At 40.6% G+C, this 18,826-nt stretch overlaps 1 protein-coding gene across 3 annotated transcripts in view; it reads right to left on the bottom strand.

Annotated features, from left to right (window-relative positions):
- The window catches only part of bicra (BRD4 interacting chromatin remodeling complex associated protein), a 56,290-nt gene that overhangs the window by 10,720 nt on the left and 26,744 nt on the right, over positions 1 to 18,826 (bottom strand). For 2 of the 3 annotated variants that reach the window (XM_061877921.1, XM_061877922.1), the window contains 8 exons: positions 16,040 to 18,088; positions 15,772 to 15,918; positions 12,238 to 12,801; positions 2,350 to 2,500; positions 2,188 to 2,285; positions 1,978 to 2,112; positions 1,869 to 1,915; positions 469 to 617 (listed from right to left, as the gene is read on the bottom strand). In XM_061877921.1, the coding sequence (XP_061733905.1) occupies positions 469 to 617; positions 1,869 to 1,915; positions 1,978 to 2,112; positions 2,188 to 2,285; positions 2,350 to 2,500; positions 12,238 to 12,801; positions 15,772 to 15,918; positions 16,040 to 18,088 (3,340 nt within the window). The remainder of the gene's footprint in view (positions 1 to 468; positions 618 to 1,868; positions 1,916 to 1,977; positions 2,113 to 2,187; positions 2,286 to 2,349; positions 2,501 to 12,237; positions 12,802 to 15,771; positions 15,919 to 16,039; positions 18,089 to 18,826) is intronic. The other variant, XM_061877923.1, reaches the window with a different exon arrangement.

Below are 18,826 nucleotides of genomic sequence, written 5' to 3'. Positions count from 1 at the left end.
AGGCTACAGTATAATTGATATAATGATGACTCAGTGTGCGGTATAGCTCGGTTGGTAGAGTGGCCTTGCCAGCAACTTGAGGGTTCCAGGTTCGATCCCCACTTCCCCCATCCTAGTCACTGCCGTTGTGTCCTTGGGCAAGACACTTTACCCACCTGCTCCCAGTGCCACCCACACTGGTTTAAATGTAACTTAGATATTGGGTTTCACTATGTAAATGCGCTTTGAGTCACTAGAGAAAAGCGCTATATAAATATACGTCACTTCACGAACTGTAAAAAATGCTACTGTTCGCATGTTAGCATTTTAAACAAATTTTGTTCAAATCTTTGGTTACTTGGTTACATTTCAGTTTGGCTTTAACATGAAATGTTCTTCCAAAATTGCATTTTTAGTGCTTTAGAAGGCGATGACTACCAAAACAACTCCCGTCCCCTTTGAGTTGTCAGTGGAAAAAGTGAGGGCTACCTCTCTGGTAGTCTTGAGAGGAGTTGGCGGTTCCCTGGTAGAGATGGTAAGGCAGCAGTCTCTGCAGCGTGTCCTCGAAGGAGTAGAAAGGAGCGCTGTAGTTTGGGTGAAGCACAGAGCCTTGCTGCTTCCTCAGCTGCTCCAGCATCCTGTGGGCAGACCGGAGAAGTACTTCAGAGCCACACCCAGACAAATGGAAAAATGGTAAATGGGTTATACTTGTATAGCGCTTTTCAACCTTTTTAAGCAGGGGTCCCCAAACTTTTTGACTCGGGGGCCGCATTGGGTAAAAATAATTTGGCTGGGGGCCGGGCTGTGTATGTGTGTATATATATATATATATATATATATATATATATATATATATATATATGTATATGTATGTATATATTAGAGATGCGCGGATAGGCAATTATATCATCCGCATCACCAATGTCGTCATCCACCCGCCGTCCACCCGAACCAACATTTTACAAGGACCGTACCCACCCGCCAACTGCCCGCTATAGTACAACAGAGGTTATCCGCCTTTACCACTCACAGAGCTATTTAAACCTGTTTCACAGAGTGATGATAACAATTGGGGCCGCTAAAGTTCTCGCGACTATCCAATGGCGTTCATTCTGATTACATGAATATGGGCGTACTGTGAAGCCATTGCCTTAGACACCTTGACAACATGTATAAACCGATTGTTGGTCCGGCAACACGTTGTGTGCAGTTTATGCAATTTCACGTTCAAGATTGAAAGGCATACTGGGTGATAGAGTACACTGATGGTTGTGATATAAACAACTTTAACACTTACTAATATGCGCCACGCTGTGAAGCCACACCCAACAAGATCGACAAATATATTTCGGGAGAACATCCTCACAGTAACACAACATAAACGCAACACAACAAATACCCATAATCCTTTGTATTCATGACACAACCTGAATATATTTTACACCCCCGCGCTATTTTATACACCCCGCTAGGAATTGTCATGAATGCAAAGGATTATGGGTTAGGAGAGTAAAATGGATTAGAAAGGATAGATAAAAAAAAATAAAAATTCAAATTAAAAATATAATATAATTATCTTATTTTTTTTAACTTGGGATTTCACGCGAGCCAGATTTTGGACGCTGGCGGGCCGTAGTTTGGGGACCTCTGTTTTTTTGAGGAACTCAAAGCGCTTTGACACCATTTCCACATTAACAAACACATTCACACACTGATGGCCAGGACCATTCAGGAGCAAGGGTGAAGTGTCTTGCTCAAGGACACAACGGACGTGACTAGGAGGGTAGAAGGTGGGGATTGAACCAGGAACCCTCAAGTTGCTAGCACATCCACTGTCCCAACTGCGCCACGCCGTCCCCAGAGAGAGGAGAAGAAGGTGGCAGACAAACCTGGCTTCCTTGCTGGGCTCCGCGCCGAAAGGCATATTCAACGTTGTCTGCAAGAGGAGGTGAGAGGTCAGACGTCACGTGCGGTGCAACTTCCTGTCTAGGCGGTTACCTGAGGTTGCAGCAGAGTGGCGGGCTGCGGAGCAGGCATTTGGGTGACGTTGGCGCCGAGCACGTGTATCTGCATGCCAGCCTTGCCCAGGCTCACGCCTCCGACCGAGCCGATGACTCCGGGCTTTGGCTGAATCTGCGGTGTGGGGGTCGGGGGCAAAGGTTAGCGAGGAAAGAAAAAGATCCCGCCTGGCAATCAGAGGAGGCGCACCTGTGCAGGCTGCGTAAGGCTCATGGGAGCGATAGTCTGGTTCACCTTGGCTCCAGCTGGTCCTTGGACTCCTGAGACTACCTGTAAGTCACTTGAGGCTGCGGAGGAGACGAAGCGTTAACCGGGGCTGTAAAGGCCGCCGAGGGCGCCAGGGAGGCTCACCTGTGGCGGGACTCGTGATGAGCACTGAGGCGGGCTGCAGCTGGGCAGGCGCGGCGGCGGCCACTTTGTCCACGGCTGAGTCTTGCTGGACGGCGAACTGACTGCTGGCCTGGACAGGCTGCTTGACCTGCATCAGGATGCTCTGCTGGATCTGCAAGCACATCAGCACAACTCAACCTCTCTTGTACTCAGTATTTAGATCTTTCACATTCCCCTCCCCCAACAACAACCAGATTACAACCTACAGTTGACCCCGATACCAATATTTTAGGACCAAAATGTATTTCGAGACCTTTCAATCCCAAACAATCCCATCCACTTTATTTGTATAGCACATTTTAACAACAAAAATGTTTCCGAAGTGCTGCATACAATATTAAAAGCAATATTTAAATCAGGGGTCACCAACCTTTTTGAAACAAAGAGCTACTTTTTGGGTGCTGATTAATGCGAAGGGCTACCAGTTTGATACACACTTAAATAAATTGCCACATATAGCCAATTAGCTCAATTTACCTCTAATAAATATATATATATATATATATATATATATATATATATATATTTATATATAAAAAAAGTGTATTTCTGTCTGTCATTCCGTCGTATATTTTATTTCCTTTTACGGAAGGTTTTTTGAAGAGAATAAATGATGAAAAAAACACTTGATTGAACGGTTTAAAAGAGGAGAAAACAGGAAAAAAAAATGTAATTAAATTTTGAAACATAGTTTCGACTCTTTGAAATTCAAAATTCAACAGAAAAAAAGAAGAGAAAAACTAGCTAATCCGAATCTTTTTGAAAAAATTAAAAGAATTTATGGAACATCATTAGTAATTTTTCCTGATTAAGATAAATTTTTGAATTTTGATGACATGTTTTAAATAGGTTAAAATCCAATCTGTATTTTGTTAGAATATATAACAAATTGGACCAAGCTATATTTCTAACAAAGACAAATCATTATTTCTTCTAGACTTTCCAGAACAAAATTTTTAAAAGACATTCAAAAGACTTTGAAATAAGATTTAAATTTGATTCTAAAGATTTTCTAGATTTGCCAGAATAATTTTTTTTTATTTTAATCATAAAAAGTTTGAAGAGATATTTCACAAATATTCTTCGTCAGAAAAACAGAAGCTAAAATGAAGTATTAAATTAAAATGTATTTATTATTCTTTACAATAAAAAAAGTAGATTTACTTGAACATTGATTTAAATTGTCAGGAAAGAAGACGAAGGAATTTAAAAGGTAAATAAGTATATGTGTTTAATAATCCTAAAATCATATTTAAGGTTGTATTTTTTCTCTAAAATTGTCTTTCTGAAAAGTTATAAAAAGCAAAGTAAAAAAAATAATAATAATTTATTTAAACAAGTGAAGACCAAGTCTTTAAAATATTTTCTTGGATTTTCAAATTCCATTTGAGTTTTGTCTCCCTTAGAATTAAAAATGTCAAGCAAAGCGAGACCAGCTTGCTAGTAATTAAATAAAATGTAAAAAATAGAGGCAATTTACTGGTAAGTGCTGCTATTTGAGCTATTTTTAGAAGAGGCCAGCGGGCGACTCATCTGGTCCTTACGGGCTACCACGTTGGTGACCCCTGATTTAAATATTATCCTTAGCTCCACCAACGACTGAATAAAAACAAAAACATAAATATATATAAAAAACAATATGAAAATAAACATGGTTAAAAACTATTTCAAAGAGTAAAACCAATATAACAATAAATAAAAATCAACCGTATTTTTCGGAGTATAAGTCGCATTTCTCGGGGAAATTTATTTGATAAAACCTAACACCAAGGATAGACATTTGAAAGACAAAAGAAAAGTGAACAACAGGCTGACTAAGTGTACGTTATGACGCATAAATAACCAAATGAGAACGTGCCTGGTATGTTAACGTAACATAGTTGTTTGAAGACTCTTACCATAATATAACATATAAAACATGTTATACGTTTACCAAACAATCAGTCACACCTAATTGCTAAATCCAATGAAATCTTATACGTCTAGTCTCTTGCGTGAATGAGCTAAATAATATTACTTGATATTTTACGGTAATGTGTTAATAATTTCACACATAAGTCGCTCCTGAGTATAAGTCTCACCCCCGGCCAAACTATGAAAAAAAACTGCGACTTATAGTCCGAAAAATACGGTAAATTTAAAAACATAGAGGACCACACAACTCACGTAGTGTTAAAAGCCAGAGAATAAAAGTGGGTCATAAGACGAGACTTAAAACACTCCACTCTGGGAGCAGTTGGAACATGGAGGGGCTGAGTGTTCCAGAGAAGGCCATGTCTCCCTTGGTTTTAAGTCTCGTCTTGGGCACCACGAGCTGGAACTGACTCTCGGACCTCAGAGCGAGCGCCGGAGTGTAAATTAGGATGAGGTCCGAGATATACTGAGGTGCCAGTCCATGCAAGGCTTTGAAAGCAAAAAACAAGATTCTAAAATCAATTCTAAAATGAACAGGGAGCCAGTGCAAAGTCTGAAGAATTGCGGTTATATTCTGGCGTTTCCGGGCCCCTGTTAAAAGTCCTTCTGCCGCCTTCTGGACTAACTGCAACCGGGAGAGAGCTTTTTGGCTAATGCCAGCACAAAGTGCATCGCAGTAATCCAGGCGACTCGAAATAAAAGCGTGCACGACTTGTTCAAAATGTTAAAAGATAAAAACGGTTTTACCTTTGCGAAGAGACAAATATGAAAAAAACACGATTTTAAAACACCATTGACTTGTCGAATTTAAAATCAATGTCTATAGTATTTTCAGTACTTTTCTTCATAAAGGGGAACACAAACATTTTATCATTGGCTTTATTTAAACAAAAAATCTTAGGGTAAATAAACACATGTTTATTATTGCAATTTAGTCCTTAAATAAACTAGCGAAAATACTGAACAACTTGTCTTTTTAGTAGTAAGTAAACAAAAAAAGGCTCCTAATTAGCCTGCTGACGTATGCAGTAACATATTGTGTCATTTATCATTCTGTTATTTTGTCTACATCATAAAGAATAAGCTGTAAAAAATTATTAATCTACTTGTTCATTTACTGTTAATATCTGCTTATTTTCCATTTCAACACGTTCTATCTACACTTCTGTTAAAATTTAATAATCACTTATTCTCTTGTTTGATATTTTACATTAGCTTTAGACGATACCACAAATTTAGGTATCGATCCAATACCAAGTAGTTACAGGATCATAAATTGGGACGTATTCCCTGAGTTTATAAACATGATTTTTTTAATATATATATATATATATATAAAAAATATCGATATAATCATAGTAGATGTGCTCTTGTACTTGGTATCATTACAGTGGATGTCAGATGTGGATCCACCAATGGCATTTGTTTACACTCAGTAGTTCTAGGTTGCTGTGAGCAGTTAGCAATTGTATCCTTCTACGGTCTGTAGTGAAGCATGTTTAGCGATTCCTCGTCCGCCAGTGATAATGGTACATGTTAGAAACTCACTTTATTTGTCGCCATGGAGGTGGGGATTAGTGATTTAGAAGTAGCTAAAACACTGCACACTGCGGATGGACGTTAGCTGCTAGCTCACTAGCCATGTTTTAAAGCACCTCTTCCTGAGGGGGTTTCAATGTTATAACTTCCCCTTTATTGTTAGGTTTAGGCCCTAAATGCGTCCGTTTTCCCTTTTCTGTCTACACACTGTGTCTGCTTGTAAGCACTCTGTCTGTGTGCGTTGTCCAAGATGCGCCTCTGCTCGTAAAACCAGCAATGTGATCCCGTACTGACTGGTACTTTTCAAACAGAGTATAGTACCGTTTTTGATTCATTAGTATACTAGAACCGGTACACCGTACAACCCTATTATAACCATGATCACCTGACTGAAACGGATCATATTTGGAACGAGGGACGGGTACAGTTCACTTTTGAACCATTACGGTAGGCCTGACAATAAATGAAAACAAAGTGAAGTGAATTATGTTTATATAGCGCTTTTCTCTATTGACTCAAAGCGCTTTACATTGTTAAACCTAATATCTAAGTTACATTTAAACCAGTGTGGGTGGCACTGGGAGCAGGTGGGTGAAGTGTCTTACCCAAGGACACAACCGCAGTGACTAGGATGGCGGACGCGGGAATCGAACCTGGAACTCTCAAAATGTAGGCACGGCCACTCTACCAACCAAGCTATGCCGTGGGTAATCGCCATGTGTATGCGTTGTTATGCGTTGCGAGAGCGGTCGTTTCTTTGCATCAGTTTCAGCAGGCGCTTGTTCTCCAAATAAACAATATCACTGATTATCGATCCAGGGTTATTATTACCCCTATTAAATTAAAATGAGAAAAAAAACCATGACTGATAACCACATGCTGGCGCTTGTTCTCCAAATAAACAACATCACTGATCATCGATCCACGGTTATTATTACCCCTATTAAATTAAAATGATAAAAAAAAACATGACTGATAACCACACGCTGATCAAATTACGGACCGACTAGCATTAGCTTGCTAGCTGGCTTAAATGCTAACATGTAAACAAGAGACATTAACGTCTTCCCCCGTCATATCCCAATGTAAACTGGTGTAAACACATTACTGTCTAAACCAGGGGTCCCCAAACTACAGCCTGGAAACGGCCCGCAGGAAGTCACAAATGACATTTTTTATTAATTTTTTTTATCTGTCCTTTCGACAGATAAAAAATCTGTCCTATCTATTAATCCATTTCCTACCACTTGTTACCGATTGGTCTCCTATCCAAATTGTGTAAAAATAAATTTTCCCATCAATAACGTGACATCATCGCGCTTTATATAAAATATATATATATATATATATATATTTTTTATCATTCACTTTCCGCTCGCTCGCTCAACACTGCGGTATATATATATATATATATATATATATATATATATATATATACACACACATACATATATACATATATATATATACACATATTTACACACACACACATTTGTATATATATATACACATATACACAGTATATATATATATATATATATATATATAAATATATATATAAAGCCCAGCCCCCAGCCAATTTTTTTTGACCCAATGTGGCCCCTGGGTTAAAAAGTTTGGAGACCCCTGGTCTAAACCAGGGTTTTTCAACCAAGGCACATTTTTGCATTGAATTAAATCCCAATGCACACTGCGAGTAAAAAAATGTAAACAAAAAAAGGAAGCTTAATTGCTTATATTGACAATAAAAAAAAGTTGTTCTCTTCCGAATGAAGAAGTGTTCGATACCAATTCAAACCATAAACATCCTAGCATTACTAAGTCTCTTGTCTCAAAGTAGGCCTATAATGCAACTAGCTACCTGCTGCCACCTCCTGGCATGGAGGAGTATTTCATGCTCATCATTTGTAGATTATAATCATTGGTTTACAAAAAATATTTTTCAAAACAATTACATTTCAAGTACAATGTTCAAATATAAGAGAAATACAAGTTTATTACATTTGAAAGGGTGTGCTTGCATAAATATTATGTATCATCACATCAGTGATTAACATGGTCTCATAAAAATAACAGCAATAATTTGTGTGTCAATATATCAGAGGGCTGGACAATTCATCAAATTTTATTTTCGATTATGGCTTTTCACGATTGTGAAAAGAACCGACAAAAAACAACAATATGCATGCAAATTTGGGAACTTTTGACGGTGATTAATAAAAAAAGAGTATGTCTAATCAAAGTTGGGGATGTCACCATGGTTACTACTTTTTATTTGGACACAGCGCTAGTGTGCTTAATTAATAATCACTAGCTAGCAAAAAAAAATCCATAAACCCACAACATATCTTAACTGTGTTGTTGTGAACGACATAATGGATGTAACATCAATGTACAAACAATCATTCACACACATACACACTGCAAGTATATATATAATGTACAAACCCTCTTTCCATATGAGTTGGGAAATTGTGTTAGATGTAGATATAAACGGAATACAATGATTTGCAAATCCATTTCAACCCATATTCAGTTGAATGCACTACAAAGACAAGATATTTGATGTTCAAACTCAAACTTTTTTTTTTGCAAATAATAATTAACTTAAAATTTCATGGCTGCAACACGTGCCAAAGTGGTTGGGAAAGGGCATGTTCACCACTGTGTTTCATCACCTTTTCTTTTAACAACAATCAATAAACCTTTGGGAACTAAGGAGACATATTTTTTAAGCTTTTCAGGTGGAACTATTTCCTATTCTTGCTTGATGCACAGCTTAAGTTGTTCAACAGTCCGGGATCTCCGTTGTGGTATTTTAGGCTTCATAATGCACCACACATTTTCAATAGGAGACAGGTCTGGACTACAGGCAAGCCAGTCTAGTACCCGCACTCTTTTACTATGAAGCAACGCTGTTGTAACAAGTGACTTGGCATTGTCTTGCTGAAATAAGCAAGGGCGTCCATGATAACATTGCTTGGATGGCAACATATGTTGTTCCAAAACCTGTATGGACCATTCAGCATTAATGGTCCCTTCTCTGATGTGTAAGTTACCCATGCCTTGGGCACTAATACACCACCATACCATCACAGATGCTTGCTTTTCAACTATGCATCTAGAACAGTCTTGATGGTTCTTTTCCTCTTTGGTCCGGAGGACACAACGTTCACAGTTTTCAAAAAACAATTAGAAATGTGGACTCGTCAGACCACAAAACACTTTTCCACTTTGCATCAGTCCATCTTAGCTGAGCTCGGGCCCGGCGAAGCCGGCGGCGTTTCTGGGTGTCGTTGATAAATGGCTTTGGCTTTGCATTGTAGTTTTAATTTGCACTTACAGATGTAGCAACAAACTGTAGTTACTGACAGTGCTTTTCTGAAGTATTCCTGAGCCCATGTGGTGATATCATTTACACATCGATGTCGCTTTTTGATGCAGTACCGCCTGAGGGAACGAAGGTCCGTTATATCATCGCTTACGTGCAGTGATTTCTCCAGATTCTCTGAACCTCTTGATGGTATTACGGACCGTAGATGGTGAAATTCCTAAATTTCTTGCAATAGCCCGTTGAGAAATGTTGTTCTTAAATTGTTTGACAATTTGTTCACGCATTTGTTCACAAAGTGGTGACCGTTTCCCAATCCTTGTTTGTGAATGACTGAGCATTTCACGGAAGCTGCTTTTATACCAAATCATCGCACCCACCTGTTCCCAATTAGCCTGCACACCTGTGCGATATTCCAAATAAGTGTTTGATGAGCATTCCTCAACTTTATCAGTATTTATTGCCACCTTTCCCAACTTCTTTGTCATGTGTTGCTGGCATCAAATTCTAAAGTTAATGATTACTTGCAAAAAAAAAAAAGTGTTTATCAGTTTGAACATCAAATATATTGTCTTTGTAGCATATTCAACTGAATATGGGTTGAAAATGATTTGCAAATCATTGTATTCCGTTTATATTTACATGTAACACAATTTCCCAACTCATATGGAAACGGCGTTTGTACTAACAGACACCTTCAAAACAATATACACACAAAGTATATACATATATATAATGTACAAACAGACACCTTCATAACAATATACACACTAAGTATATATAATGTAGAAACAGACACCTTCATAACAATATGTACAATATAAACACTGCAAGTGTATAGATATATATAATGTAGTAACAGAACCCTTCATAACAATATACACACTAAGTATAGATATATAATGTAGTAACAGACACCTTCATAACAATATGTAATATGTACAATATACACACTGCAAGTATATATATAATGTAGGAACAGACACCTTCATAACAATCAATATGTAATATGTACAATATACACACAGCAAATATATATATAATGTAGTAACAGACACCTTCATAACAATGTGTAATATGTACAATATTCAACATATTTTGGTCATTTTAATCAATGCAGGAACTAATTATTTGGCACATTTATTTCTGTTTCTATAGCAGCGCACTTCCAACTTCTGGCAACAAAAGTGTGTTTCTACTTCCGGAATCAAACTGAGTGTGTGTTCTAATCATGGCAGACTTGGTAACAAACAATGAATTTTTTGGACAAATGAGGATTCATAATCTTATATTTTAGAAGCTGAATTTACTGAGGATGAACTACTGCTTATTGAAGCCAGCAGGAAGGAAGAGTGAGACGTTGGAGCAGACGGAAGCTAAGAGAGGGAGGTCAAAGTGAATTGAAACTGCAAAATGTGGAACTTGGAGCCAAGCTATTTTGACATAAATGGAATGTTTACCCAAATAAACTGGAAAAACGTCCCTGGCCAGCTGGACCAAACAGACAACTGTCCATCAAGTCAGTCCCTTTACTGATGACAATACACGCAGCACGTCATGCGTGTTAGTACAACTACGGTACGTACACTGTCTGGCTAGCTGGGTACAAACAAAACAAGAAATACTTACCAGATACTGTAATATGATTGTCCATATTTTTCACTTAGTACAGATTGGTGTTCTATCACAGTGTTGTGTATTACAAACTCAAACATGTTTCATGTTGTCGTAAAAGCTAGCAAATCTCTTGCGTAGTTAGCTTTTACGGCTAATACTGTAGCACGCCGATGTAAAAATAATAGTACTGCAGTTTTTGCTCATACAATAACAATGTTGCTACAGTTTGGTTATTATGCAGGTTAAAGAAACTAAATGAAGTATTGTTGAGGGTTTTTGAATGCATTTTTAAAGTGATATACAGGTAGAATTGATCGATCCCACTAGCTGCATTGCTAGCTACCAAGAATGCGACAATTTTTACATGATACCAAACCCAAAACCGGAGAAGTTGGCACGTTGTGTAGTTTGTAAATAAAAACAGAATACAATGCTTTGCAAACCTTTTTCAACTTATATTCAATTGAATAGACTGCGAAGACCAGATATTTGATGTTCACACTGAGAAACTTTTTTTGTTGTTGCAATTAATCATGAACTTAGAATTTAATGGCAGCAACACATAGCAAACAAGTGGGCATAGGGGCATTTTTACCACTGCGTTACACAGCCTTTCTTTTTGACAACACTCAGTAAACCGTAAAAGCCGGCAGCGTTTCTGAGTGTTGAAAAATGGCTTTCGCTTTGTATAGTAGAATTTTAACTTGCATTTACAGATGTAGCGACCAACTGTAGTTACTGACAGTGGTTTTCTGAAGTGTTCCTGAGCCCCTGCGGTCATATCCTGTACACGTTGATGTCGCTTTTTGATACAAGGTCCGTAATATCATCGCTTACGTGCAGTGATTTCTACAGATTCTCCGAACCTTTTGATAATATTACGGACCGTAGATGTTGAAATCCCTAAATTCCTTGCAATAGCTTGTTGAGAAATGTTGTTCTTAAACAATTTTCTCAGGTATTTGTGGACAAAATGGTGACCCTCGTCCTATCTTTGTTTGTGAATGACTGAGCATTTGGTCCCAAGTAGCCCGTTCACCTATGGGATGTTACAAATAAGTCTTTGATGAGAACTTCTCAAAATTTTCAGTCTTTTTTTGCCACTTGTGCCAGCTTTTTTAAAACATGTAACAGGCATCAAATTCCAAACGAGCTACTGTTTGCAGAATATAAAGTTTGCCAGTTCGAATGTTAAATATATTGTCTTTGCAGTCTATTCAATTGAATATAAGTTGAAAAAAATGTGCAAATCATTGTATTCTGTTTTTATTTACTAATTACACAACGTGACAACATCACTGCTTTTGGGTTTTGTAGAATGCAAAAAAACAAAAAACGTTTTGTTTTCTTGTCTCTCATGATTGTGTACAACATTCCAAAAACAGTGCTGTTCCCCCTTAACTTAAAGTATTTATATGGCCAACCTTCAAGTTGCCGTAGCTTCCTACCTGGTGAAGCTTGTCCAGCAGCTGCTTCTGCTGCAAGGAAGGCTGACTGATGGCCGACAGCGTCTGGATCTGAGACCCCAACAGTTGCAAGTGCTGTTGTTGGTCCGCCGTCAGGCTGTGGACGGGAAGCTGGGCTTTTAACACGGCGGGGGCCGAAGTGCTGACGGGAGGTGCGGCGAACTGGTGCTGAGCGGGCGGGGGCTTGGGCGACTGCGACACGGGCGGCTGCTCCAGCGCCGGCTGCGAGGCGGGTCGCGGCTGAGACAGGAGCTGAACCTGGATCTGGTCCAGCTGCGGGGACTCGGCCACTTGGTTGTGGACGATGAAGAGCGGCGGGTGGGACGAGGGCGTGCACGAGCGGGACGAGGCTTGCGACGACGGCTGAGGTTGGGAGGGAGGACGCGACTGGTGGTGCGGCGACTGGATCTGCTGGCTCAGGGTCAGCGGGGACTGGGAGGGTTGGGGGCTGACCGACACCGGGGGCACCGCCGTGTGACTGGTCAGGACCGGCGAGGAGGACATGCTCTGGATCTTCAGGGGCTGCTGGTGCCCAGCGGAAGGGACCTGAAGGCGACATTAAAAGATGCCAGGTTGACACAAAAAGACATGGGGAATAAAAAAGGACATGGAAGGTAGAAGACTACATGACTGCCCACAACAATAGGTACACCTGCACTACAAACTCAATAAGACTACACACAAAAGAAGCTGGGCGATGAAACAATATCACATGTATTGTGATAGAGACGACAAAATGTATAATACTTATAAGCAAAAAAACATTAAATTCTTTGTTTTTTCCTATGTGGGAAGAAAGCTGAGGTATGGAAGCAAGGTTGGTTGCATAAACAAAGGCAAAGTGACCACTGATCAGTGGGTGTAACCACAGCCAATTAGGTGACAGTATCAACTATCAAGTTCGGTTGATTCTTTGCATGGAGTGAGAAGAGAAAGTCAAAATGCTGAAATTGTGGATAAAAAAGGAAAAAATCAGTTTTGGGGATTTTTTTCCAAAGGGACCATAGTCAGACCCAAGTGGTCTGTAAATGATGCAAGAAAAGCACGCTAGTACCTCGCCACCTAAGCCACGCTTACCCTTTAGAGCACAGCTGTAACTTCCTGCCACAAAACCTGCAGAAAATAGTTCTACATGTTTACATTTTCACAGTATTAATCATTTCTTACATATTCCTTATTTTTGCACCTTAATTTTAGAGCTTATTGTTAATTGAATGTGATTTACTAATTTCTTGCCATTGTTTCAGTGTTTTCCATGCTTGCGTTGACATTTCCTTTCTGCCTTGATAGCTGAGGGGCTTGTAATCAGAGAAAGGTTACATTTGAAATAAAAAATAATGTACTTTGTTTTATTTTTCTACTGGTTCTTATTTTCTACAGGTCATCAAAAATATCAATTAATTTGCAATCGTGATTCAGTGTCCAGCCTAATTTCAATTCACACTAATGCAGCTTTTTCATTAATTTACTTAAACTACAACACAAATAAAAAATAAAATGAATGAATATATATATTTATTTTAATTTATATATAACAAAATAACATTATATATATAAATATACGTTTATATTTATATATACATATATACACATACACACATATATATATATATATACATATATACACACACATTTATATATATATATATATATATATACATACATATATATATTATATTTTATATAAATATACAAAACCCGTTTCCATATGAGTTGGGAAATTGTGTTAGATGTAAATATAAACGGAATACAATGATTTGCAAATCATTTTCAACCCAATTCAGTTGAATATGCTACAAAGACAACATATTTGATGTTAAAACTGATAAACATTTTTTTTTTTGCAAATAATCATTAACATTAGAATTTGATGCCAGCAACACGTGACAAAAAAGTTGGGAAAGGTGGCAATAAATACTGATAAAGTTGAGGAATGCTCATCAAACACTTAAATGGAACATCCCACAGGTGGGCAGGCTAATTGGGAACAGTTTGGTGCCCTGATTGGGTATAAAAGCAACTTCCATGAAATGCTAAGTAATTCACAAACAAGGATGGGTCGAGGGTCACCACTTTGTAAGCAAATTGTCGAACGGATTTAGAAAAACATTTCTCAACAAGCTATTGCAAGGAATTTAGGGATTTTACCATCTATACAGGTAATAAATAAAATAAAAACAATTCCACAGTTAATACAAGTGATCGGCCAATCTCAGTAATGGATGTTCGAAGATGTAAAAACCTAGATGATTCTGTTGTCATGCAGGTGAAGCTAATGTTGTGGTCGGTGAAGGTAGTGTTTGTGACAGAATGCTGCAAAAAATGCAGTGGTGTAAAACAAACACAGTGATGGCTCAGAAAAGCTACAAACAGTCCAAACACACAATGGAACATAAAAAACGAATCGTGCAAACAAATTAAAAAGCCCAATGATTGCGTCTGTAGAGATAAAAACAATATTAGTGGTTGGAATGGTGGAGTACAGAGCAATCTGACAATTTTGGCTTGGGGTATTTTCTAGAAATTACTTGTTTAAGTGCAGCTCAGTGATTGGTTGATTCACCATGAGTCAAATTGGATTATTGTTAGTGAAGACAAGGCCTTTAAACTGGATTAAGATTAGCGTAAATTTGGGACTTTAAACCACTACTTTTTTTCTACACTTTGAACTTTGCAAGGAATAAAACGGTGCGGCTAATTTGTGGCTTTTTCTTCACTGACGGCCATAATGCAAATAATTAAAAAAAAAAAACAAGCAAAGACACTAAAAAGGTGCGTTAGTGATTGTGCTATGGCGCCATCTTTTGGACGAGATCGCTCCGTGTCTTTCCAGTTAGTGTTTTTAACCGGAAGTAGAAGTGCCGATCTGTCTTCTAGCGGTCCATAGCGTTTCTACTCGTATGGCTTCTTCATTCATCACTCCGAGCAACTTTTGTGTAGATTTTACATTATAACTAAAACAATTATTACTTGCAAAACCGTACATTATTTTTGTATTGTTTCACTTTCACAAATTCATCAGTAAATTCACCAAAATGTCACCCTGGAGTTATTGAGTATTAAGCTTCTGTTTTGTGTGATCATCAGTTTTACTGCCGTGTTACAAACACCGTTTGGAAACAATTAAGGTATGTAAATAAACATGTCTGTGTGAATAACTAATTTCACAACGTAAATATCTGCGGCTTATAGTCCTGGGCGGCTGTTTTTTGTTTATAATTTAGTTTGTGCGGCTAATACGGAAAATACGGTAATACATTCTGTAAAATACCTTTTGAAAAAAAACTTTTGATAGCCAATCAAACAGATTGATTACACTCATGCTCCCATACACACCAATGCATTGCTAGAAACACACAAAAGCTGCAAGCCAGGAAGTAATTTGTTTTGCACAACAGCGACATGACAGCCGACTACAAAATAGTACGACTAAGGGAAGGAACTAAACTAAGGTTGTCGTGGCGACAGGAGCAGCGGCAGCAAGTGGGTGGGGCTTAGCGTAGAGGGCGTTTCTACCTGCTGGACCGAATGGCTGTGAAGCGCCAACGAGTCACTTAATATGCTGTCATGAGTTGTGACGTCGGTGCTGCTGACGATTACAGAGGCTGGGACACCCACAAAGGGGGTGGAACAGTTCTCTGTGTGGTGGCGCTGCTCCCCTGGCTAATGGGAGCATGATTAGTGTTTCAGGTGGAGGGAGAAGGAAGGGTATTGGATAAAAAAGGGGCCAGAGAGGTCAAATCAAGAAGTAGTACTCAGACACACATGCTAAGACAACACTGACCTGCTGCAAGAACATCTGCAGAGACTCCTGGCTCAGGATCATGCTGGAGCCCTGGTGGTTGGTGAACAGAAGCCTCCCGGGACTGTGCTGAGGGGGGACCAGCCCGACTGCCGTCACCGATGAAGTGGTCATGGACGGAGCGGAGGAGGCCATGGTGCTGACCACGGAGGGGGCTTGCTGCATGGCGAGGATGGACGACTGCGCCATGTGCTGCTGGGCGGCTTGGTCCGTTGAGCTTCCTAGCACCGTCACACACTCCCCCGGCTGCCCTTGGACCATGGTAGCTGCCATGGTGGCCGCTCCGGTGCCGCTATTGCTGCTGGGGACTCCGCCTGGCTGTGGTTGCAGGGCCGGCTGAAGGCTGACTGCAGGGCTCAAGCCCTCCACCTGGCCCAGCATAGTCAGCGAGTTCTGGATAGGCATGCCTTGTATGACGGTGGGGGCGTGTCCTGAGACGGTGTGGGTGTGTCCCGTCTGAGCCAATGACACGGGCATCTGGAAGAGGGTGGGCGTGCCCATTTGGCCAGGCTGAAGCTGAATGGGCCCTGACAGGATGTGGGCGGCGCCAGGATGACCCTGGGACGCCAACACTTGACTCAGGTTGATGTTCTGGTTGGCGGTTAAAATCTGATTTGCAATGAGTTGTCCACCAGGACCCTGACTTGTGATGATGTGCCCCCCAGGGTGTTGGGTCAGGATCTGCCCGCCTGCCTGCAACTGTGGTAGGAGGAACTGGTGGTTCTGACCTTGTAGAACCGTCTGCGAGGGAATAACGATGCTGCCTGATTGGTTTAACAAGTGGACACTAAGAGGTTTGCCAGACTGCTGCGTGCCTTGTTGGTTGAACAGGGTTTGCTGGAACTGAGGGGCTTGTGTTGCCTGAGTGCTGAGGACAACGTTTGAGCCGGCTTTACTGGTAAGGAAAGTTACATTCTGAGCTGCGGAAACCGGAATTTGCTGCAGCCCGAGAGCCTTGGTGGCCTCGTTTTGCAGGTTTTGGGGGGACGGCTGTGGCTGCTGTTGTGGTTGTTGCTGTTGCTTGAAGAGTTTGGATTGGATGGCTCCCCCCTGGGGAGGTTTAGGCTGAATGGGTGTTGGTGTGCGCTGGATGATCACGTTCTGCATGATCTGGCCTTGGGTTTGAGACTGGGGTGCAATTCCTGAACTCTGAGGGGCCTGAGGGCCAAAGCCCACAAGTCCAGCCGTAGCGGTCATTGTGCCACTACTGTTTGTACTACTAACAACTGCAGCCGGGCCGTTTAAAGCTGGAGACCCCAAAGTGGTTTTGTTGCTTTGGATGAGAAGTCCCCCTCCTGAAGCCCCCAAACCCGTCTGAGTAGTCGCCCCCGATACCTCTGCCCCAGACTGATGCAGCTGGTATCCGCCCATGGCTTTGGCCAAGATGGGCTGGCCAGACTGATTGATCGTCATGACGGTGGGCTGACCCACAACCTGAATCTGTCCGATCCCTAGATGTCCAGACTGACTTCCGTTGGGAAGAGTTTGAAGACTTGAAATTGGTTGAAGTGTCACATTTCCCAGGCCCACAGGCTGCATAAATGGCTGAACGCTGATGGCCTTGTTCATGACCTGTGGTTGGAGCTGGAGACCTTGCTGGGCCAGCACCGACCCCAACATGTCAGCGGTGGCGTTTGGGGTCGTAGCGGCGGCGCTTTGAGCCGATCCGGAAAAGATGGCCGCTCCCCCGACGCCAATGCCTACGCCAGTGCCCCCGCCTCCCTGGAGGCCGGCGTCAGGCAGCGTCTGGACCACCTGCGTGAGGCCCGGGATCCCAAAGGAGCCCAGGTCCAGCTCGGCCTCGGCTTCTTGTAAACTCTGCTCTGTGATGTTGGCCTCGGCCAAGCTCTGCTGCAGGATGTCGCATGGCTCGTGGTTCGCTCCGATGCCGTTGCTGCCGCCTTCCCCGTCGGGGGATCCTCCCAGGATGTCATCGTCCTCCAGGAAGTCCAGGTCAACACTGACTCTGGGCAGGCCCGTCGACTCGTTGGCCGAGAGCTGCACTGTCGGCTGGACCTCAGGAACGAGACCCTGGGGGGGGGGAGAGTGAACAAATATTAAAACGAAAAAGTGACCAAAAGAAGACATACTGAAAATATTGTGATAAAAACTGCCTCCCTAGCTTTTACCGTCAGACGTTTAAGTTAGGGGCGCACAAAAAATGGATTCACAATTCTCATTTGCCCTGATTCTAAATTGATTCATAATTTATTTTCAAAAATCGATTAAAAAATAAATAAAAATATACACACGTGTGTCTACACACATATACGTATTTATGCACAAATATATGTATACATACATACGCACAGATACTGTATGTATATACATTTATATACAGTACAGGCCAAAAGTTTGGACACACCTTATTTAAATGAGTTTTCTTTATTTTCAAGACTATTTACATTGTAGATTGTCACTAAAGCATTAACACAATTACACCTATGAAGTTAAAACTATTTCAGGTGACGACTTCTTGAAGCTCATGCCAAGAGTGTGCAAAGCATTAAAGTAATGTAATTGAATGTGGCGCACCGCCATGGCATTTATATTGCCGATACACCTTAAAAATATATATTTTTTTATTACTTGAAAACAAATTAAAGTAACATAATATATTGTAGCCCCCAGAAGACATCACACCAAATGCTACGCAATTTTTTACCTCCTGTGTACACACATTGTCTCCGCGCTTACCCGAACACACAACAACACTTCCTCGTTCTCCATCAATCACCTTTTCAGGGACGGACGGCGTGATTGTAAACA

The sequence above is a fragment of the Nerophis ophidion genome, linkage group LG18, assembly GCF_033978795.1.
Source record: "Nerophis ophidion isolate RoL-2023_Sa linkage group LG18, RoL_Noph_v1.0, whole genome shotgun sequence".
Lineage (NCBI taxonomy): Eukaryota > Metazoa > Chordata > Actinopteri > Syngnathiformes > Syngnathidae > Nerophis > Nerophis ophidion.
Note: the sequence above shows the minus strand (reverse complement) of the source record. Positions and strands in the feature narration are given on the sequence as shown.